Source organism: Pelodiscus sinensis, chromosome 32 (genome assembly GCF_052426305.1).
Source record: "Pelodiscus sinensis isolate ZL-2025 chromosome 32, ASM5242630v1, whole genome shotgun sequence".
Classification (NCBI taxonomy): domain Eukaryota; kingdom Metazoa; phylum Chordata; order Testudines; family Trionychidae; genus Pelodiscus; species Pelodiscus sinensis.
The window spans coordinates 2,187,863-2,210,586 of record NC_143083.1 but is presented as its reverse complement, the minus strand read 5'-3'; the positions used below and the strand labels follow the sequence as shown (position 1 = coordinate 2,210,586).

At 63.9% G+C, this 22,724-nt stretch overlaps 1 protein-coding gene across 7 annotated transcripts in view; it reads left to right on the top strand.

Moving 5' to 3' along the window:
- Positions 1-22,724, top strand: part of NFIC (nuclear factor I C) — a 159,288-nt gene that overhangs the window by 113,595 nt on the left and 22,969 nt on the right. For 3 of the 7 annotated variants that reach the window (XM_075903267.2, XM_075903266.2, XM_075903265.2), the window contains 6 exons: positions 2,641-2,765; positions 10,221-10,343; positions 11,172-11,407; positions 15,443-15,602; positions 18,323-18,408; positions 21,914-22,673. In XM_075903267.2, the coding sequence (XP_075759382.2) occupies positions 2,641-2,765; positions 10,221-10,343; positions 11,172-11,407; positions 15,443-15,602; positions 18,323-18,408; positions 21,914-22,144 (961 nt within the window). In that variant the 3' untranslated portion in view covers positions 22,145-22,673. Of the gene's footprint in view, positions 1-2,640; positions 2,766-10,220; positions 10,344-11,171; positions 11,408-15,442; positions 15,603-18,322; positions 18,409-21,913; positions 22,674-22,724 lie in introns of those variants that run through there. The other 4 variants (XM_075903268.2, XM_075903269.2, XM_075903271.2 and 1 more) reach the window with 4 other exon arrangements.

Sequence of the window (22,724 nt, the reverse complement as noted above, 5' to 3'; positions counted from 1 at the left end):
TATGCCGAATAAACTATTTGACATGGCTCCGTCGACAGAGCCAGGCAGTCTAGACATCGCCCTGGTGGCCAGTCCTCGCCCTGCCTAACAGCCCAGGTGCCCAGCTGTTCCTTAACCCCACAGTGCTGCAGAGGCTGCAGGGTTGGGAACAAATCCAGCAGTGACCAATACCCACAGCTTTGGCCTGGTGGCTTCCGGCGTCAGCTTGGAGCAGCCCCAGCTTGGCACCTGCAGCACCCTGGCCATGTGGGCCTGTCAGGGCTTCCAGCTCCGCCAAGCCCTGGCTGGGCTGGAGTTGGGTGGGAGACTGCTTGAGGAGCCCTGCGGTCTGCACCCCCCTTCCGCTCCCGACATGGGCTTTCCCATCTGGCCCCATGCCACGCCCTTGTCCTGGCCGGCTGCTCCCGGACCATGCTCCCAGGCTGTTGCTTATGGACTGAGGCCTGTGGACACTGAGGCTGTGTCTACACTGGCATGAATTTCCAGAAATGCTTAAAACAGAATAGTTTTCGTTATAAGTATTTCCAGAAAAGGAGCGTCTACATTGGCAGGCTGCTTTTCCAGAAAAGCCCTTTTTCCGGAATAGCGTCCGTGGCCAATGTAGACACGCTTTTCCGGAAAAGACTACTGGGCTGTCTACACTGGCCCTTTTCCGGAACAGTGTTCCGGAATAAGGACTTATGCCCGAGCGGGAGCAGAATAGTTTTTCCAGAATAGCGGCTGATTTTGTACAGTAGAGCATCGTTGCTTTTCCGGAAATTCAAGGGCCAGTGTAGACAGCTCGCAGCTTATTCCGGAAAAGCGGCTGATTTTCCGGAATAAGTGGCCCAGTGTAGCCACAGCCTTAGGGTATGTCTAGAGTACAGGCTTTTGTCAACAGAGACTTTGTCGACAGATAGGGTGTGTCTAGACTACATGCCTCCGGCGACAGAGCCATGTAGATTAGACAGATCGGCAAAGGGAAATGAAGCCACAATTAAAATAATCGTGGCTTCATTTAAATTTAAATGGCTGCCTCGCTCTGCCGATCAGCTGTTTGTCGGCAGATCGGGGCAATCTGGACGCGCCGCGGTCGACAAGGAAGCCTTTGTCAATTGTTGCAGGTATGCCTCGTGAAACCAGGTTTACCTGTGCCAATCGGTACAGCTGATCAGCTGTTTGTCGCCTCAGTGCGGCAGCCATTTAAATTTAAATGAAGCGGCGATTATTTAAATCGCGGCTTCATTTCCCTTTTTCGAATAAACTAATCTACATGTCTCCATCAACGGAGGCATGTAGTTTAGACGTACCCATACTGTCGACAAAGCAAGCCCTTAGGGTGTGTCTAGACTACAAGGTTTTGTCGACAGCGGTAAACCTCACTCTACGAGGAATAGCACCTTGGGTATGTCTAGACTACACGGCTCCGGCGACAGAGCCATGTAGATTAGTTTACTAGACATACCCAAATCGCCGCTTCATTTAAATTTAAATGGCCGCCACGCTGTGCCGATCAGCTGTTTGGCGGCTCAGCACTATCGTCTGGATGCTCCGTGGTCGACATCAAAGCCATTTGTCAACCTCCCCGGTAAACCCCATCGCCCCATAGGTTGGTGCCCCAGGCAGCTGCCCGGCTAGCCTATGCCTTATCCGGCCATGGATGTAGTTTAGACACCCTTTGGGGCACGGGGTAGCTGGCTGGCCCCAGGGTGTGAGGGCCCAGCTCTGCTGCAGCAGGGAAAGGGGCTTCTCTTCCCTCAGGGTCACTCCCATGCCGGCTGCCCTGAGCTGGGGACACAGCAGCCATCAGGCCCTGCGGCTCTCGGGCCAGGCAAGGGGCTGGCTCCTGCCCACCTCGCCTCACTGGGGCAAGGGGCTGGCTCCTGCCCCTCCCTTTCTCTGGGGTGCTGGGGGCTGGCGTGGGGCAACCGGGTGCGTAGAGTGGGGATCGGCTGCATCGGGGCCCGTCTCCGGTCTCAGCTGTCACAGGCCCGGTCGACGTCTGTGTGTGCGTCTCAGTCCTCGCGCGAGGGAGTGGAAAACCCCCACTCCCCCTGCGGGCGCCGACCACAGGGCTTCTCCCACCGGCACGGCGAGGCGGGAGCAGCTGTGTGCCTGGCGCCCCCGACTCCTTCCCTCCAGCCCACTGCGGCCGTGCAGGTGTAACCGAAGGAATTTGGCCCAACGGCTCCACTTCTCCTTGCCCCTGGGGCTTGCTGCCAACGCTTCACCCCTTCTGTGCGCACCCCGCCGGGCAGCAGCCACAGTGCGCCGCGGCCGGCCACGCGTGGCCCAGAATCTCCAGGCAGAGGGAGAGGAGCCTGCCCGAGGAATAACTCCTTCCGCTGCCCAGGGAGGAGCCCCATCCCATTACTGCAGCCGTGACCCGCGGGAGGAGAGCCCCCCACTTCAGGGAGGAGGGGCCACATCTCACCTGAGTTCAAGCAGCCGTTCAGGGGCAGTCCCGCACATTAACCACTGGACTACACTTCCCTCCCAGGGACAGGAGCAGAACCCAGACAGGCAGACTGCTCATGCCTGGCGCTAGCCACTAGACCACACAGCACAGCAAGGGGCAGAATGCCGAGGCATGACAGGCAGGAGCCGACGGCCTCCCCGGCTAGCCTGGGCTGATAAATTCTCCTCCTGCCCCTTCTGCAGGAGCAAACGGCACAAGTCTGGCTCCATGGAGGATGACATAGACACGAGTCCGGGGGGCGAGTACTACACTTCGCCCAGCTCGCCCACCAGCAGCAGCCGCAACTGGACAGAAGACATGGAAGGAGGTAGGTCTCTGGCGCATGTGCTCCCAGCTCTGGCACCGGGCGGATCATTGAACCTGGCTTCTCCTTTCGGTGTCAGGGGCAGGGTCGTTTGGCTGGGATTGGGCAACAAAATGGCAAGAAATGTTAATGTTGATAAATGCAAAGTAATTCACATTGGAAAGAATAATTCTATGAAACGATGGGGGTTAATTTAGCTGGAGCCACTCAAGAGCGAGATCTTGGGAGTCATTGTGGGTAGTTCTCTAAAAACACCCACTGCATGGACACTGCCTACAGATGTGGTCGCCTCATCTCAAAAAAGATCTCTTGGCATTGGAAAAGATTCAGAAAAGAGCAACAAAAATGACGAGGGGTTTGGAACAGGTGCCGTATAAAGAGAGATTAAAAAGACTGGGACTTTACGTCTTAGAAAAGAGGAGATTAAGGAGGGATAAGAGGTCTGTAAAATCATGACAGATATGAAGAATGTGAATAAGGAAAAGTTATTTACTTTTTCCCATAACATAAGAACTAGGGGTCACCGAATGAAATTAATAGGCAGCAGGTTTAAAAAAAGAAGATTTTTTCTTCATGCAGCGTACCGTCAACCTGTGGAACTCCTTGCCAGAGGATGTTGTGAAGATCAAGATTTTAACAGGGTTTAAAAAAGAACTCGATACATTCATGGAGGTTATGTCCATCAATACTTATTAGCCAGGATAGATCGGAATGGTGTCCCTGCTCCTCCCCCCCCGCGCACTGCCATGCTGTGTCCCTGCCCCCCCCCCGCGCACTGCCAGGCCGTGTCCCTGCCCCCCCCCGCGCACTGCCAGGCCGTGTCCCTGCCCTATGCCCCCCCCGCGCACTGCCAGGCCGTGTCCCTGCCCTATGCCCCCCCGCGCACTGCCAGGCCGTGTCCCTGCTCTATGCCCCCCCCCGCACACTGCCAGGCCGTGTCCCTGCCCTATGCCCCCCCGCGCACTGCCAGGCCGTGTCCCTGCCCTATGCCCCCCCCGCGCACTGCCAGGCCGTGTCCCTACCCTATGCCCCCCCCGCGCACTGCCAGGCCGTGTCCCTACCCTATGCCCCCCCCGCACACTGCCAGGCCGTGTCCCTGCCCTATGCCCCCCCCGCGCACTGCCAGGCCGTGTCCCTGCCCTATGCCCCCCCGCGCACTGCCAGGCCGTGTCCCTGCCCTATGCCCCCCCGCGCACTGCCAGGCCGTGTCCCTGCTCTATGCCCCTCCCCGCACACTGCCAGGCCGTGTCCCTGCCCTATGCCCCCCCCGCGCACTGCCAGGCCGTGTCCCTGCTCTATGCCCCCCCCCGCACACTGCCAGGCCGTGTCCCTGCCCTATGCCCCCCCCGCGAACTGCCAGGCCGTGTCCCTGCTCTATGCCCCCCCCCGCACACTGCCAGGCCGTGTCCCTGCCCTATGCCCCCCTGCGCACTGCCAGGCCGTGTCCCTGCCCTATGCCCCCCCCCCGCACACTGCCAGGCCGTGTCCCTGCCCTATGCCCCCCTGCGCACTGCCAGGCCGTGTCCCTGCCCTATGCCCCCCCCCGCACACTGCCAGGCCGTGTCCCTGCCCTATGCCCCCCCGCGCACTGCCAGGCCGTGTCCCTGCCCTATGCCCCCCCCGCGCACTGCCAGGCCGTGTCCCTGCCCTATGCCCCCCCCGCGCACTGCCAGGCCGTGTCCCTGCCCTATGCCCCCCCGCGCACTGCCAGGCCGTGTCCCTGCTCTATGCCCCTCCCCGCACACTGCCAGGCCGTGTCCCTGCCCTATGCCCCCCGCGCTCTGCCAGGCCGTGTCCCTGCTCTATGCCCCTCCCCGCACACTGCCAGGCCGTGTCCCTGCCCTATGCCCCCCCCCCGCGCACTGCCAGGCCGTGTCCCTGCCCTATGCCCCCCCGCGCACTGCCAGGCCGTGTCCCTGCCCTATGCCCCCCCGCGCACTGCCAGGCCGTGTCCCTGCTCCTCCCCCCCCCCCCGCACACTGCCAGCCCGTGTCCCTGCCCTCCCCCCAGCGCTCTGCCAGGCCGTGTCCCTGCCCTATGCCCCCCCGCGCACTGCCAGGCCGTGTCCCTGCTCCTCCCCCCCCTGCACACTGCCAGCCCGTGTCCCTGCCCCCCCCCCCCAGCGCTCTGCCAGGCCGTGTCCCTGCCCTATGCCCCCCCGCGCACTGCCAGGCCTTGCCCCTGCCCTATGCCCCCCCCCCCCGCGCACTGCCAGGCCGTGTCCCTGCTCCTCCCCCCCCCCCCGCACACTGCCAGGCCGTGTCCCTGCTCCTCCCCCCCCCCGCACACTGCCAGGCCGTGTCCCTGCCCCCCCCCCCCCCCCAGCGCTCTGCCAGGCCTTGCCCCTGCCCTGCCCTGCCCCCCCCCGTGCACTGCCAGCTCGTGTCCCTGCCCCCACCGCTCCCCATCTCCACAGGTTCCCCAGGTTCCGCATCCTTGGTTGGTGTGTTGCCTTCCTGTCTAGACAGCCCCAATTAGTTGCTCATTAAGAGAAGGGGTCGGGGGTCAGCCAAGCTACTTAAAGCGATAGAGCCCTTTATGGGAGGGCTGGTTCGCGGGGTCCCTCGCCAGCGTCTCTCCCGGCTAGGATGGGGAGCGGCTCTGTACAGGGACGTTTCATTATCTTCGATTTCTGCCCCGTCCTGCAAAGGCTCCTGCCACCCAAGAAACGGGGCGGTGGGCCTGCGAGGGAGGGGGGCAGTGGGCACTGGCAGCTAACGGACCCCCCCCAGGGATTCACGCCCCGGCCTCACACTACTCCCCACCCGCAGGCCCCGGCCCAGCCCCCATACTGCCTGTGGATGTGGGTGCATGCGCCTGCTTGCGTGTCTGGGCCGGGCGAGGCAGCCTCCAGCCGAGACCCCCGGCCCCTTTAGTAAGCGCCCCCCTTCCACAGCCAGCAGAGCCTCCCCGGGCCGAGGGCCCAGGCCAGAGCAGAGCCACAGCCTGATCCTTCGCCTGCCCGCTGGTCGCTTGCCCTGTCATCCAGCCAGGGGCTGGGCCGTGGGTCCCCCTGCCAGAAACCCTGCAGCACAAGCTGGCCACCTGCTCTGGGCGTTGTGCCATTGAGCCAGAATCTGAATGTGAGGGGACTGCCCAGCTCGAGGGCCCCTATGCCCCCTCCTGCCTCGGAAAGGAGGTGTAAGGAGCAGGGGCAGGTAGCAGAGGCTCAGAATAGAATTTGGCCCGTTGACCTCCCTGGGTTTCCTCCCCACTTGCCCCAGGCTGAGATCAAGCCGCTGGCGACACAGGACATCTGGGTTCTCATCCCAGCACTGACTCAGCATCATGGACTGGCTGTCCAGTCTGCGCCTCGGTTTCCTCACCTTGGAGAGAGTGGTTCGGAGCCCGGGGTGGGCGGGTTCTGCTGGCGTTCCCTGTCAGCTGAGTGCTTGGGCGGACACCCAGGGGAGATTCAGATGCCGCCCAGCTGAGTAGCGGAGTGCTCAGAGCTGAGTGCATGTGTTTGTACTGGTGGTGCACATCCGCACATAACAAAATGTACTCCACACGCGGAGGGGGGGAACAGAGGGAACATTGGCGATGTCCCGCGCTAGCCGCTGCAAAGAGCTTTGAGATCCACTGTGGGATTTACCCCCAGAGCCACCTGAGGTTTTGTGTTCAAAGCGGGTTTGGGTGAAAAGGGCCTTTTTCTTTTTCTTTTTCTTTTTCTTTTTCTTTTTCTTTTTCTTTTCCTCCTTGAGCATTTGCCACAAACCCCCTTTCTTTGGAAGTCTGGGGAGTAATTCTGAGCTATAACAAAGCCAAGGCAGGTTGTGATGTAAAATCCTGCCAGTTTGACTTTCCACGTTTGTCCTGGGAAACACACTTCCCGGCTGGCTCTGGTGAGGTTCTGCCCCCGCCGCTGCTCAGCCTCCCGCTCACACGGCCCCTTTGATGTGCCGAGGTGGGTTGCGCTGTGTTATTTATTTAGTCTTGGCTCTGTGGTGCCCCTAGCAGCTTCCTCCCAGCCCCGTGCCCCGTGCTGAAGGGACACAGAACAAAGACGCTCTCCTCAAAGGTCGTGCTGCGTGTGGGCCGGCCTGGGCGTGGTAGAATAGCCCTGGGGCTGCTCTGCCTTGCCCAGCTGCCTACGGACCGCGGGGCAGCCAGAGCTGGTGGCCATGCCGTGGTGGGGGTCCTGGCAAGGGGGCGGCGCTTCTAGGCCGCATGGGGGAAAGCACAAGCATTGCTCCTGCACCCGTTTTCACCCCTTGCACGTTCACACGTGCTGAGTGGTGCGATCCAGGGCGGGGGCATGCAGAGGCCAGGCTCACGCTCATCTAGAGCCACCGGCCTTGGAGTGACCAGAGCCAGGAACCCAGGAGTCCTAAGTCCCAAGCACCCTGCAGAGCTGTCGGGGTTCAGGGGGCATGAGCCCCCCTCTCTCTGCGGCCCAGGCCCGGGCGGGGAAGGGTGTACGGAGCCGGTGCCTCGCAGGGGGTCATTTCAGTCCCGTGCCGGATGTTCTGGGAAATGCTCCGACCGAACGCTGAGACAGGGCGAAATCCAGTCACGCCGGCTGGGCCCAGTGGCTGGAGGTAAAGCCTCCGTGGGACTGTGGTGGCAGGATTGATCCCCTGTGGGGGGTGCCACAAGGGAGCCCCGGGTGCCGTGGGCCAGATGCCCTCCCTAGGGGATGCCCAGGGCTGGGACAGCGCAAGTGGGGCTGCAGGGGAAGCTATGGAGGGGCGGGGGGGGGGAATCCAGGGGGCAGCAGCGAAGAGGGAGCAGGGTGGGGTGAATTGGGAAGGAGCAGAGTAGCAGGACCCGGGGCCAAGGGCCTCGGCGCTGGGTTGCCGTGGGCAAGTGGAGAGGCTACGGGGCAGCCAGGGCGGGAGCAGAGCAAGGCGGAGCAGGTGCCGCGCAGGCTGCCGAGCGTTTCCGGATGGGAGTGTGACGATGGCCGTGTTTGAGCAGGTCCCGCACGGAGCCTGCGTCTGCGCTGTCCAGGGGGCTGGGTCCCTGGCGATCAGAGCCAAGCGGTGGGTGCAGACCAGGGGGCTCTGGGCATGTTGGTTTGGATCAGAGCCTGGCTGAGGAACCCCTCTCCTGTGGGTTCGGTTCCGGCCCGACGAGCCAGCAAGCTGTGCAGACAAGGGGCCGGAGAACAGCTCCGTGGCTCGGTGTCACTGGAAGGCGATGGCAGCTGTGTCCTCGTGTGCCTCCGGGGCGAGGTGCAGGGCCAGGCCGGCAGTGACAGGTGGGCAAATGGGGCTTTATGCCACCTTGGACCCTCCTGAATGCTGGGTTGAGACGGGGCCGGGCGGCCCCTGGTGTGTCAGACTAGCCCTGGGGCTGCGCAGCTTTACCGCGGCCATATTGGCCCTGCAGGGACCACGGTGCCGCCCCCAGTAGCCAGCCCACAGCACCCCGGCCCTCCTCCCGCCCCCCAGGCCTGGGAGCGAAGGGGGCCGACGCTGCCCCTGCTCCGTGACCCTAACCCTCCCCTCCACAGGTTTGTGCCTTTTGGCTCCTGGGGCTTACGGCGCCAATCCCCCGGCTCAGCGCTCTGCAGCGCGAGGCGTATTTATAGCTCTCCTAATCTTTCCTCATAAATCAGCAGCCAACTGTCCGGCTGGGGCCCAGCGCAGGGCAGGGCTGGGCGGGGGGCTCCCGTCGTGACTCAGCACGCAGGCCCAGCCAAGCGGATCAGACCCAGCGGGTTTGCTTTCCTTTGGGTGACACTCGGTGGCAGAGGGATAAACAGCATCTCCGGCTGCTTCTGCTTGCTCAGACGGGCCTGACGGGCGGGGGGCTGGTCGCCATTCCGCTCCACAGGCACCTCTGCCCTGACAGACTTGTAGTGCCCTGCCCCCGCCTGCCCCAGGACTGTACGGCCCTGCCCCCACCTGCCCCAGGCCTGTATGGCCCTGCCCCCACCTGCCCCAGGCCTGTATGGCCCTGCCCCCGCCTGCCCCAGGCCTGTACGGCCCTGCCCCCACCTGCCCCAGGACTGTATGGCCCTGCCCTCGCCTGCCCCAGGACTGTATGGCCCTGCTCCTGCCTGCCCTAGGACTGTACGGCCCTGCCCCCGCCTGCCCCAGGCCTGTACGGCCCTGCCCCCGCCTGCCCCAGGCCTGTACGGCCCTGCCCCCGCCTGCCCCAGGCCTGTACGGCCCTGCCCCCGCCTGCCCCAGGCCTGTACGGCCCTGCTCCTGCCTGCCCTAGGCCTGTATGGCCCTGCCCCTGCCTGCCCCAGGCCTGTATGGCCCTGCCCCCGCCTGCCCTAGGCCTGTATGGCCCTGCCCCCGCCTGTCCCAGGACTGTATGGCCCTGCCCCCACCTGCTCTAAGCCTGTATGGCCCTGCCCCCACCTGTATGGCCGTGCCCCAGTGCCCTGGGCCTGGATTCCCCCTGCCTTGCCTGGACATTGCTCTGTTCCTGGGGATGTAACTGGGGGGCAGGTGATCCTGTGGGCCGAGCGCTGGCGTCCTGCTTGGCTGCCCCATGGCCTGCAGGGTCGGGATGACCGTGCACAGCCCAGCACATGGGTGACAGGCTGAGGTTTGGGTGGGGGGCCTTGTGCAGAGCTCGCCTGCTCTGTGCCCCTACCCCCGCTGTCCCAGGCCAGGCCCGGCTGGGCGGTTCCCCCTCAGAAGGGACGGGGGTCTGGAACACAGAACTGGTGCGAGGCTCCCCGATGGGGGGAGAGAGCCCCCTGCACGCACGGCCAGCACCGCACGACCCATACCAATGTGCACACACATACACGCACACGTGCAAACGCCTGCATACCTGTGGGTCCACTCACATGCACACACACTTGTGCAATGGCACACCTGTTAACCTTTGCACGCGCACGCACGTGGGGGCACGCACTGCGATCCAGGCGATGGCTGCGTCAAGCCAGGGAATGTGACCCTCTGCGGCCACCTAATTAAGGAGGCAAATGAGCTGGCTCTGACGGGGAGAGTCACTGGGCTGTGCGCCCCCTGCTGGCTCTGCACCACAATAACCCAGAGCTGCCTCTGCAGGCCCTGTCCCAGGCACAGTGCAGGGCAGGGGTTGGGCATGCAAGCGGCCAGCGTGGCCCCGGTTCCTGGTGACTGCCAGGGCCCTTCCCTGCCTCCCCGGCATACCCCACGGAGGCTGAGAGGCACAAAGGCTCCTTCCGCAGGGTCTGCTCCACCAGCTTCCAGGCGAGTCGCTGGAGGGTCCCCCCAATCACTAGGGCCATTCGGCACCCTGGCTCCGTGCCGTCGGGAGCCCCCTGCTTAGCCATTGCCTCTGGCGTGTGCGCAGTGCTGCAGGGGAGCCACAAGCCCGGAGGGGATCCCCTTCCTGACCCCCGCGGGGGAGGCCAGTCTGCCCTGACGCCTGACACTGAATGGTGTTTCTGATCGACTGAGCCGGGTGTTTTGTCTGCGGGCCCTTGAAGCGCCGCCCCTCGGCCCGTTGTTCCCTCCGGAGCCGGACGGTAACAGCGTCGCTTCTGCCTTTCTGACCGGTCCCTAGGCATCTCGCCAGTGAAAAAGACGGAGATTGACAAGTCACCCTTCAATAGCCCGTCGCCACAGGACTCCTCCCCGCGGCTGAGCTTCACCCAGCACCACCGTCCGGTCATCGCTGTGCACAGTGGTGAGTCTGCTGACGCTGGGGGTACCCTCGGGGGGTCGCAGACTTCCCAAAGCATGATGGGAAGGTTCCTTTGGCATTCGCTGTCCGGGAGGGGCTGCTGGGCAGGTAGGTCTTAGGGGGCTGCACTGACGTATCCGCAGCTGGAATAATTTCTGCAGCGCCAGGAACCCTGGAGACAGGTAGGAAGGCGAAAGCCTGGCCCTGAGTTCAGCTGTGGGAGAGCTACACTCTGGGGACAGGATCCGTGTTCCCATGGGGGGATGAGCGGCAGGAAGATCCCCGTTGGGTTTGCAGCCCCCAGGGTCGTGGGTGGCAGCGTTCTTTGGGCACGGGGGCTGAGCCGGCCATGATTAGCGGTGGGAAGGGGCAGGATAGTTTCCCAGAGCAGATCTGGATTGCAAATAACAACACTTAGCACCGTTCAGCGGCACAATGCTTCCCCAGCGTCAGCTGATTCCTCCATGCACCTCTGCTGGCCTGAGGGGCAGGTAAGGATCGGTGTCCACTGAAGGGGAAACTGAGGCACGGAGCAAAGTTCCCTGACTTGCCCAAGGCCATAGAAGGGACTTGGGGTCAGAGGCAGGGCGAGTGCTCAGGAATTTCTGGCTCCTGCACCCCTCTGCCCCACCTTGACGCCCCGAGCACTGTGCGATATGATGTAGGTGGAAGGCACCTTAGCAGTGTGGGGCTGCCATCTGGCCACCGTTAATGCCCTGTTGGAACCAGAGCAGCGTGTCCGTGGGGCAGGAGGAGGTTCTGGGGCCCTGCCTGGCCTGGGGCTCCAAACGAAGGCCCTCTGGTCTTCTCTTTGTCTCTCTCCTGCTCCAGGTATCGCTCGAAGCCCACACCCTTCATCTGCTCTGCATTTCCCCACCACCTCGATCCTCCCCCAGGCGGCCTCCACCTACTTCCCCCACACGGCCATACGGTACCCGCCGCATCTCAACCCACAGGACCCTCTGAAAGATCTCGTCTCACTGGCCTGCGACCCGTCCAATCAGCAGCCTGGACCGGTAAGGAGCTGGCTAGGCATCCCCCCACAGCTCCCCCGCCGGACCAGCCTGGTACGTCCCTCACCATCAGAGACCTGTGAGCTGGGGCCAGCTGGCCCCCATCTGCCCCTTTTCCCAGTGGGTCCCAGCTCTTTGGGGCCTGCCCTCAGCCGCACGGGCAGAGCCCTGGAGAGCTAGATTAGTTAGACAGGGTTTCTCTGGTCCACACACACACACACGCCTGTGCATCGCTCACCCCGGCATGCGGTGTTTGGCTGGAACACAGGCCTCTGCTGGCCTGTCCGCAGGGGGCAGACGCTGCCACTTGGCCCAGGGAGAGTACCCCCACCCCAGGGCAGCTCCCACCCACCCCCCGGTTTGTTTTCCTTTCCCTGGAGCTCAGGGTTTGATTCTCTGGCCCAGGAGAGCACCCCCAGGATGTGCTTTGTTATTTTAAGACTAATTGGGATACTTCCTCTTGACTGTGACTGAAAAGAGGGCCAGGGACGGAGAGGTGCTGGACTCAGGCCGGAAAGCTCTGGGCCACCACACCCTGCAGGGAGAGAACCAGGAAGTGATACTGACAAGAAGTAGAAAGTGAAACTGACCCAGTGCAGCAAGGCTGGGGCAGCACCAGGGAAGGGGGCGGGATCGTCCCCATTCCTCCCTTTGGAGCGTCCTTGGGAGCACAGAAGAATGATTTTCAAAAGCTAACGCCCAAGTTCGTTGCCCACACAAAGGGGTTTCCTGGCTCACAGACTGGGGAGGCAGCGTCTGTCCTGCAGCGTGTCTGTGGCTGGCAACTCCCCCCCCCCCCCCGCACACACACTTCACCTGCGCTGCCCTTCCCGACCCCCAGGCCCCACCTCAGTCTGTGCCAGGCACCTGTGAAGCTGCTTCTCCTCCCTCAGGCCTTGCCCCCGCTGCCTGGTCTGTCTTTTCTCTGTTGCCTCCTGCTGCCAACCCTCCCCCTGAGCTTCTGCTCCCGCCTCCTGCCCCACTGCAGGACCCTGGACAGTTCCGGCAGTGCCGCCTGGTCCCACTCATCAGCTGGCTGCTGGGACAACCTGACCCCCAGCCAGGACCGAGAACCCGTCCTGCCGCTCCCATGCCAAGGGAGTGCTCACCAAGCTGACCTAGTAGTAGGTCCTGTCCTGTATCCCTCACACAGGTCTTCAGACCCTGGCCGGCAGCTCTGCGCTTGGGCTCTGCCTCCTCCCTGCTGCCAGCTGGCTCTTCACCTGGGGGAGGCATTGCTGTGTGCCGTGCAGGCTCTCCTCCCTCCGGCACACCCTGCAGGGGCTGGATTCTGCCTCCGCAGGCTCCAGCGAACGAGGCTTCTTTGGGAGCTGAGATTCCTCCCCATCCATCCCCACCGTGGGCTGAGCGCCTCATGCCCACATGCTGCATCCAGAAGGGCTGACAAACCGTGTACGGACACTGTCACCGCAGGGTCAGACCCGCCAGCTACTCTGCTCCCAGCCCCTGCTCCTGCCACGGGAGCAAGTCCCCCAGCTCGGCCCCCTCGCAGGCTGCTAGCAGCCCTGGGGCTGGCCAGTGGGTGGCAGCAGGCCCCCATGTGCGGAGCCGGCGGGTCCCAGTGCTCAGGGCTCCATTCCTCCGCCTCCTGCTCCGGCTCACAGGCAGCATGAGGGGCACAGCCAGACTCCTGCCCCCTGCCCAGAGGCCTGCGTGGCTGTGGCAGGCTGTGTCTCAGTAGTGGCTGGGCCTGGTGCAGCGGCTGCCTCGGCCACCTTTGAAGTGCGGGGCCATGACCCCTTTCTCCGCCCGGCTGGAGCGGCAGAGCCCTGCTGGGCAGGTAGAGGAGACCACAAAGAAGCCTTTGAAAGCCTCCGAGGGGGCAGAGGAGAAGGAGCCAGCCCCACGGCCTTTGAAGCCTTCCGCTGGGCCCCTCCATCCTCGCACCGGCCCCCCAGCCCTCCACGGTTGCTTCCCAGCTGGCTCTGAGCCACTTCGGCTGGGCTGCCCTCCCCACACGGGCCGATGGGGCTGACCAGGAGGATCGCGGCCCAACTCGGGCTCAGAATCACTCGCTTCCGCTTCCTCTCCGGACGGGGGCGATTTGGTCAATGCAAGGGAGTCTAAACTGGGACCCCTGATCTCTGCCGACGCCCCTCACTACGGACCCACGGCCCTGCCATTCCCGCGCTGGGCTCCCCCACCCAGCTCTGCCGACGCCCCTCACTACGGACCCACGGCCCTGCCATTCCCACGCTGGGCTCCCCCGCCCAGCTCTGCCGACGCCCCTCACTACGGACCCACGGCCCTGCCATTCCCGCGCTGGGCTCCCCCACCCAGCTCTGCCGACGCTCCTCACTACGGACCCACGGCCCTGCCATTCCCACGCTGGGCTCCCCCGTCCAGCTCTGCCGACGCCCCTCACTACGGACCCACGGCCCTGCCATTCCCACGCGGGGCTCCCCCGCCCAGCTCTGCCGACGCCCCTCACTACGGACCCACGGCCCTGCCATTCCCGCGCTGGGCTCCCCCACCCAGCTCTGCCGACGCCCCTCACTACGGACCCACGGCTCTGCCATTCCCACGCTGGGCTCCCCCGTCCAGCTCTGCCGACGCCCCTCACTACGGACCCACGGCTCTGCCATTCCCACGCTGGGCTCCCCCACCCAGCTCTGCCGACGCCCCTCACTACGGACCCACGGCCCTGCCATTCCCGCGCTGGGCTCCCCCACCCAGCTCTGCCGACGCCCCTCACTACGGACCCACGGCCCTGCCATTCCCACGCTGGGCTCCCCCACCCAGCTCTGCCGACGCCCCTCACTACGGACCCACGGCCCTGCCATTCCCGCGCTGGGCTCCCCCACCCAGCTCTGCCGACGCCCCTCACTACGGACCCACGGCCCTGCCATTCCCACGCTGGGCTCCCCCACCCAGCTCTGCCGACCCCTCACTACGGACCCACGGCCCTGCCATTCCCACGCTGGGCTCCCCCGTCCAGCTCTGCCGACGCCCCTCACTACGGACCCACGGCCCTGCCATTCCCACGCTGGGCTCCCCCGCCCAGCTCTGCCGACGCCCCTCACTACGGACCCACGGCCCTGCCATTCCCACGCTGGGCTCCCCCGCCCAGCTCTGCCGACGCCCCTCACTACGGACCCACGGCCCTGCCATTCCCGCGCTGGGCTCCCCCACCCAGCTCTGCCGACGCCCCTCACTACGGACCCACGGCCCTGCCATTCCCACGCTGGGCTCCCCCACCCAGCTCTGCCAACCCCTCACTACGGACCCACGGCCCTGCCATTCCCGCGCTGGGCTTCCCCACCCAGCTCTGCCGACGCCCCTCACTACGGACCCACGGCCCTGCCATTCCCGCGCTGGGCTCCCCCACCCAGCTCTGCCGACCCCTCACTACGGACCCACGGCCCTGCCATTCCCACGCTGGGCTCCCCCACCCAGCTCTGCCGACCCCTCACTACGGACCCACGGCCCTGCCATTCCCACGCTGGGCTCCCCCGCCCAGCTCTGCCGACCCCTCACTACGGACCCACGGCCCTGCCACCGACCCCTTTCCTGTGCTGCTGACAGATGCACCAACGCCCCTCTGTCCCAGCCACCTGTTCCTGCCGTTCCCAGCACAAGCCCCGCTGGCCGTGTTGCTTGGCGGTTTTGCCATCCAGGGCTGGATCCGGGACCCCTGAACTCAGGCAGCTGGCGAGCGAGTGGAACTGATGGCTCAGGAGGGTGCAGCCTGCGGGACGCACTCGCTGGGGATCCTCGGCGTCCCCTCACGTGCCAGGGCCTCTGAGAGCGGACACTGCAGGGGCAGGGCTGGTTCCAGAGCCTGGGACCCTCATGTGCCCCCTGCATGGCCCGGGCTCTGCATCGGCCCCAGCTGGTGCCGGAAACCTGCCCCCAAGCGGCGCTGGGGCCCCCGAGGCCTCCATCTGGCCCACAGCCCTGGGGCTGCCAGGGCTACGGGCAGGGGCGTCCCATCTCCCCGTGTCCGTCCCGCTGCCCCTGCTCCTGCCGCCCGCGAGCGGAGGGGCCGGTGGCGGCGCGTGGGCGGGGCGCGGCGCTGGGCTGCTCTTGCTTCCTAATGGCTGTTTGCTTTTGTCTGTGTCCCCCCAGCTAAACGGAAGTGGCCAAGTGAAAGTGCCCAGTCACTACATTTCCACCCAGATGCTGGCGCCGCCGCCTCCCCCTGGCATTCCCCGGCTGGCGCTCTCTCCTGACACCAAATCCACCACGACAACTTCCGAGGGCGGGACGACTTCGCCGACGTCACCCAGTAAGCAGCCTGTGGCGTCATGAGGGGCCAGCCTGGCCCCGCTGCCCCCCGCCCCCGACGCGCCTCCTCCCGCCCTCCGGCTCTGCAGCCATCCCATCTGGCTGGCGCCAGGGCCTCGGGGGATGGGCATGGAGGCGGTCTGGAGCCAGGGACCCCTGCCCGTTCACAAGCGTCGGGCAGCCTGCGTGGAACGAGTTTGCTGGGTCTCAGGTGGCTCCCAGCGAGCATGTGTCCAGGTCACAGTGCGGGGTTCTCGGGCCCCAAATGGGGCAAGGACACTGAGCTCCTCCCTGGCACCTAAGGCCCCCTGCACAGCCGAGGGGCAGGGCCCGGTGCTCCAGCACGGAGCTGGCTTGTGCCTTGCCTGCTCTGCCGGACTGCTGGTCACTCAGGGTCTGTCTACACTACCCCGCTAGTTCGAACTAGAGGGTAATGTAGGCATACCGCACTTGCAAATGAAGCCCGGGAGTTGAATTTCCTGGGCTTCATTTGCATAAACTGGGCGCCGCCATTTTTAAATCCCCGCTAGTTCGAACCCCGTGCAGCGCGGCTACACGGGGCACGAACTAGGTAGTTCGAACTAGCGGGGTAGTGTAGACGTACCCTCAGACTTTCCTAGGGAGGCCGGTCTGAGCCGGCCCTGCAGGGAACCTTCCTTCCATGCTGCTTCTCTGCTCTGCCTGGCAAACCCGCCTCCTTCCCTAGCCTCTCCCTGGCGCCGGGGTCAGGTCTGTTCCACCCAGAAAGGCTGGGATTTCACACCCATGGAGGGCAGGGAGCCCTGGTTTTATTCCTGGCTCAGCTCCCCGCTTCCTGGCAGCCTTTGAGCAAGTCATGTCATTGCTCTGTGCCTCAGTTTCCCCATCTGGAAAATAGTTGTGGGATGGAATTAATCCCAGTCCCATAGGCCTACTGGTCATGGTGCATTGAGCTCCTCAGACGGAAGGCACTGGGAAAGGACGACATGTGACCGATGGTTGCAGGGTTAGATGCATCCATTATTGGCGTGCCTGGGGCCCTGGGCTGCAGGGGCATCCTCCCACTCACTGCACGCAAACCAAACAACAACCGTGGGAAGCGCAGGCGCTTTGCCAACCACGCGGTGCCCTGCGAGCCAGAGCCAGGCCCTCGCCAGCGATGTGATTGGCGGCCCTGTCACCCAGCAGCTTCCAGCCGGGGACGGCTAAGGCCCTTTGTCCAGTGCACATGTGGATGGGCCCAACCAGGGCCCAGCTCGGCCCTGCGAGCATCGGGGCTGGGGCATTCTTGGGGCAGGCCCCCGCCGCTCGGCGTTCAGCACAGGCAGCCCCCGAGGAGCAGAGTTTGCCCTGCAGTCAGGCTGGGCTCTCAGACGGGATCCTGCCCCCCCCCCCCAGCCCATTTTGCATTCGGTCCGCCCCCTCCTGCCTGTTTTAAATAGCCCAGGACACGGGCCTTGCCCCTCATCAAACCCGCCCCCAGACAGAGCTGGCTGCCCATTCAAATGGTGGAACTGTGCCATGGTGGGGTGCCAGGGCCCAGTATGTCAGAGCGTGCCCGGTGGCAGAGGCCTTGCTCCCAGGGGCACCAACCAGGTCCCACGAGATGGTCCCGGCCCCCTGCGGTTGCTCCCGAGCTCACGTTGCCATCATGTGCCATCCCCTAGAGCCTCCCAGTGCAGGGCGGCCTTGAATAGTTCATCGGCGCTGACGAACTACGAGCTTTTCATCCACTCCCTCGGGTGTGGGGAATGACCAGGCAGAGCCACAGGAGCAAGGGGCGAGGCGCCAGCGTCCCGGGGCTGAGGGCGATGGGAGAGCAGGCGGCTCTGCCAGTCCCTCTGCAGCCTGCGCAGCGCCACCCGGGGCTGAAGAGATGCAGGTTCAGCCGGGGGGAACCGAACCCCCAACCCCATTGGGCCCCAGGCCTCTGGCTCTCCCAGAGCTAACAAGCTGGCACTGGCAGGTGGTGGCACCTCCCTGCCCAGCCCAGCCACTGGAGGGGCCCAGCCCCAGCAGGTCTGCATGGAGGCTGCGGGATGTGCCCTGCAGGGTCTGGCCAGCTGCACTGTCCAGGGTCACCTCGCAGGGCTCCCAGATGCCGGGAGCAGCTGCCCTGAATCCCTCTCACGCCTGCCCCCTGGCGCCACCCCCGGCCAGTGCCAATAGCACCGGGAGGCACCTCCTTGCCCAGCCTGTGTTAACTCTCCCTACGAGGCGGCCCCCTACCTCGCACCTGCCATCCCTGAAGGTCTGAGAACTACAACTCCCAGCATGCTGTGCTGCAACAAGCTTCTGCATCGGAATGATTAAAAGGCGGGGGAGGCTCGTGGAGGCTGTGTGACCTAGTGGGTGGAGCAGGGCTCTGCTGCGTGTATGATCCTGCTCCATGTGTCTTAGCCCCTTTACTGCAGGTATCACCCTGCTGCAGCCCAGTCCCCAGGCCCTGCCCACCAACATCAACGCAGAAGAAGCAAAGCCCTTTGGGACAAGCAGACACAGTGACCTTGTGGGGAGGGCGCTTGTGCCGAGGCAGCATAGCCTAGCAGTTAGAGCTCAGCCCCGTGCCAGGAACTCCAGGGGTCTGATCCAAGCTGTGTCACAGGGTGACCTCAGCTGAGTCCCTCCACCTCCCTCTGCCTTGCCAGCGGTGTGCAGCCGCTGGTGCTGGGCCATGGCAGCTGGTCAGCGCAGCAGCGTTTGCCATGCACCAGGCTAACGAGCTCTGCTCTCTGTCCTCAGCCTACTCTGCACCTGGCACGCCCCCTGCGAATCGTTCCTTCGTGGGACTAGGACCAAGGGATCCCGGGAGTATGTATCAGGCACAGGTAAGAGCTGCACGCCCGGCGAGCCTCCGAGGGCCACAGCCATGCAGAGGGGGACTCCCACCTTCAGGGCTGCCTGCTGGCAGAGAGGCGCTGGCCAGCGTGCTGTGCAGGGCCCGGCCTTCCACCTGCGACCACGACGTGGGGCGGGAAATAGCCAGCCCCATGGGCAGGCCAGGTGGCAGCAGGCCGGGGGCTCAGCCATGCTGGCAGCCGCCTCCCCTTGCCTGGCGATCGGGCTCTCCATGGCCCCGTGTTGGAGACCAGGAGAGGAGCATGGCCAGGCAGCCTCTCGCGCGGTAGCTGGGGCATCCTGCACCCGCAGCCTCACTCGCCCGCCCCCGCTGGAGCCCTAGCGCTCCCCATGAGGACCCAGCTCCCCAGGCCCCCAGCCGAGAGGCGGGACGGACGGCCCCAGTGCAGGGGAACGGGGAGGGAGCCATTCAGGGCCAGGCTCACAGTCACTCAGGGCAGGGCCAGCGGAAGGAGCCAGGTAAGGTGGCTTTGAGCCACCTCGGCTCTCCAAACCTGAGGCCACGTGGGCAGCTGAGGAGAGCCCCAGCGTGGCTACTGTGCCCCTCTGTGCCAGCCCAGCAGGGTGCTCCGGGAGCCAGGAAGCCTATTTTAAGGTCCCTCAAAGCCAGATTGGCTCCTGGTGCCTGCCTGGACCTTGGACTAGGGGTCCCCCTGTGAGTAGGAGCAGCGGAGCCCCAGCCGAGATCTGTCACAGGCTGCGACACCCATGTCTGGTCATGCAGCACCCGTCTCCCTGCGTCTGGGCATCTCCCAGGCCCCCCAGTCCACCTCACTGGGCTCGGCTCAGTGCCTTCTGGGAGCATCCAGGCAGCTGCCCTATGTGCATTGCACAGTGGGACCCGCGTGGTAAAGCATCCTGGGATAGCCTAGTGAACAGAGAAGGCAGAGCCACCAGACTGGTAACAGGGCAACACCCAGCAACCAGCCTGGGCCTCTGCCGTGGGGGGTCTGGCCCTGCCTCAGCCACGGGTGCAGGCACAGCCTGGGGGCACGGTGAGGGGGCCTGAGCCCCGGTGTGGCCACGCCGCGCAGACCTGCTCCACAGGATAAATCCTGCAGCAGGCACAGGAGCCTGGGGGAGGGAGCCAGGGTCCCGGGCCTGGGAGTCACTGCGTGTGCAGGGAAATAAAAGACCAAGCCAGACCACTGCTTGCTGGGCAGAGGAAGGGCAGGCGTGGGGGGCGGGGAGCTGATGGGCTGCTGCTGCCTGAATCCAACCTTTGGCCACTAGGTCTCTGGCTCAGCCCCGGCCGGAGGGGGTCCCGTGCTGTTTCTGCTCCGTGGCCTGGCGGCCCCCTGGTGCTCCCGCGAGGGCTCGCAGAAGGGAGGCGGAGGGCTGCATGGGCCACGTCTGGGCTCCGCGCACAGAGGGACCCTGCTGCTCTCCGAGCTGGGAGAAGGGCCCACGGGCTGCTCTCTTGCTGGGTTTGGCTGGGCCCCAAAGGGCGGGAGGTGGGTCGCCCGGCCCGGCCGGGCTTTGTCCTGAGCTCTCGCCGGAGCACGTCCTGGCTCCGCTCCTGCCTCCCAGCCTCCATGTGCTCGGCCGCTGCCTGGAGCCCAGCTCCGCCTTGGCACCCGCCCAGCAGGTCGGAGCCTCGCTGCAAACGTGCCACTGAACAGCTGGCAGCTGGCAGCCCCCACCCTGGCCAGATTGGCACCGCCGCCGCTTGGCATCTGATTGGCTGGCTGCGTAGCGTGATGGCTGCCAGCCAATGGGATTCCTCCACACCGTTGGCACTTGGCAAAGCGGAGCAGCCCCCACGTAAGCTCAGTCCGGGAGGGGCAGCTCTCTGCTCTTAAAGAGACAGGGGCTGAAAAGACTCTCCCACCCCTCCGGATATCTCACCCTGGCCCTGACTCGGAGCCTGATCCTGCAGCCGGAGCGGCTGCCCCGGGCCATGCTGTGGGCACGCACTGCGCCCAGCCTCTGAAGTCCTGTCACAGCTGGGGCTGGGCGCGTGGAATTTCAGCTGCTTTTAATGAGCATGGTGCATTATTCCATCCGTAATCCATCAGCTGGTGTTTGCAGGGCTCGGGGTGCGAGTGCAGCTCCGCGTCCCTAGGTGGACACTGCTGGCCAGCCATGTGCCTGGGGGGCCTTATGGTCCTGCCGGGAGGGCCGGGGGCTGGACTCGATGACTCTCGAGGTCCCTTCCAGTTCTGAGGTTCTAGGATCCTCTGATTCAGTTGGGGCTGCAGTTCGTTGGGTGGACGAGGGCGTCTCCTGCCAGCCCTGGCGCAGACCCCGCTGCGCTGGGCGCCAGACGCACACGCAGCAGAGACGCCCTCCCTGCCCCGGAACTGACAGTTGGCGTATGGCAGGAGACATCACCAATAGGGAGAGGCCAGGGCGAGAGAGAGACTAGGAGACACGTAACAGATTAGTAGAGATCGGAGGGGGGGCTTCATAAGGGTCTGAGAACAGGGCCCTATGCAGGGACCTGTTCCTGGGATTTCCATGGAGCTGCCCTGAGCAGCTGCTGTTATGTGCCATGTTCCACCCCAGAGGGAGCTGCATTTCAGCAGCCGGTGGAATGATTCCTGCGTACTCCTGTGCTCTGTCATGGGCATTGGCGGGTCAGTCCAGGGAGAAGGCCCTGCAGGGCTGCTGAGGGGGTCATGTGCTAAGCAAGAGTTCCAGTGAGGAACACGCCGGCTCTGGGGGCACCCAGCTGTGACCCAGCAACACTGTCACCTCTGACACAAGTTCGGCAGCCTCAGCTCTGGCAGTGGCACCGGCTTGGCAGCCCCTGCTGCTCGGTGCCCAGCCCTGGGGAGAGCTCTCCTGCAGTTCCCGGGGAGCGGGAGAGGCCAGCGGGCACAGCCAGGCCTCCCTCGGTCCCTGCGGAGTGCCAGCACGGCTGCCAATTAGCGCCAATTGTTCTGGCGCCATCTGCGTGGCGGACAGTTGGCAGCGCGGAGGCGGGAGCCCAGAGCTGCCGGGAATTCACTCCCCCTCCGCTTTCCCCTGCTCCGCGTGTCCACATGTTGGCAGAATGAATGCAGGGCTGTAAACACTGGGCTGTTTGTCCAGCCTCTCCGGGGAGGCTGGAGACGGGGAGGGACTCAGGTGAACACTGTGCTCATTCATTGTGGTTGGAACCCCCAGGGAACAAAGGTACGTGCTGAGAAACCAGGTGCAGAGCACTGCAGGCCGCCTCCCCCGAGCCCTGCGTAGCCCGGGCGAATGCAAACTGCAGCACGGGGGGCTCCCGTGTCACCCCAAGCGGCTGCCAGCCCCGCCGAGCACCGCTCCTCCGGCTGCCAATTAGCCACCGGGCGCTCAAACGAGTAACTCAAAACAAAGCAACCCCATAACGGAACGAATCGCCCCGACCCAGAGAGCCAAGTGCAGTCGCTGGCAGTACCGGGGCGCTGCATTGTCAGAGATACTGTTTCAGTTACAACACAGACCACCAAGGGGCAGTTCTGACTTTATACTATTTGTCTTATAAATATTTGTGCTTTTCAGTTTCCTTCAGACAATGGGAAAGGGCGACTCGGCCACGGAGCTGTTTTCTTACCTAGCTGCACTCAAAGACAAAACAGTCGCCCCGACAAGTCTACTCAGTCCTACGGCTTGTGCAGCCAAGCGTTCAAGCAACAGGTTTGCTTAGACCTACGGGCTCCTGCCTGTAACTCCCCACCCAGAAGTGCACTTTCACCAGAGTGTTCCCTACAGCACTCGCGGGGGATGAACTGAAAAATACTCTTTCTTTTGTCCTTTTTCTGGGTCAAATAGGGTGTGTCTACACTAGGAAATGATTTCAAATAACTCCTGAAATAACTATTTCAAAATAGCATGTCCACACTACAAGGAAGCCTCGAAATGAGTCCGAGGCAGGCTCCCTGACTGTGGACACGGTACCTCGACTCAGGGCCCGAGGAAGCCCTGGGGAGTAATTACTCTGAATGGCTCTGGGGAGTGGTTATTTCAAAATAGCGGCAGTGGATCGTCCACGCTCCTGCTATTTCGAAATGACTCTTTTGAAATTAGCGTTATTCCTCGTGGAAAGCAGGAAAGCAGGAGTTCCTCTTTCAAAATAACAGGCTTGGTAGTGAGGACGCTCCGCTTGTTATTTCGAAATAACGCCCCAGTGTAAACCAGGCCATATTTGTAATCACACATAGTAACAGACAGTGAGCATGGTACATGGTATTCTGTGTTGTAATTGAAATCGATACATTTGCAAAACATGCAAAAAGGTTTCAATAAATTGCTATTCTGTTCATGCGTAGCAGTGTGATTAAAGCTGTGATGAATCGTGATTAATGGCTTTAAT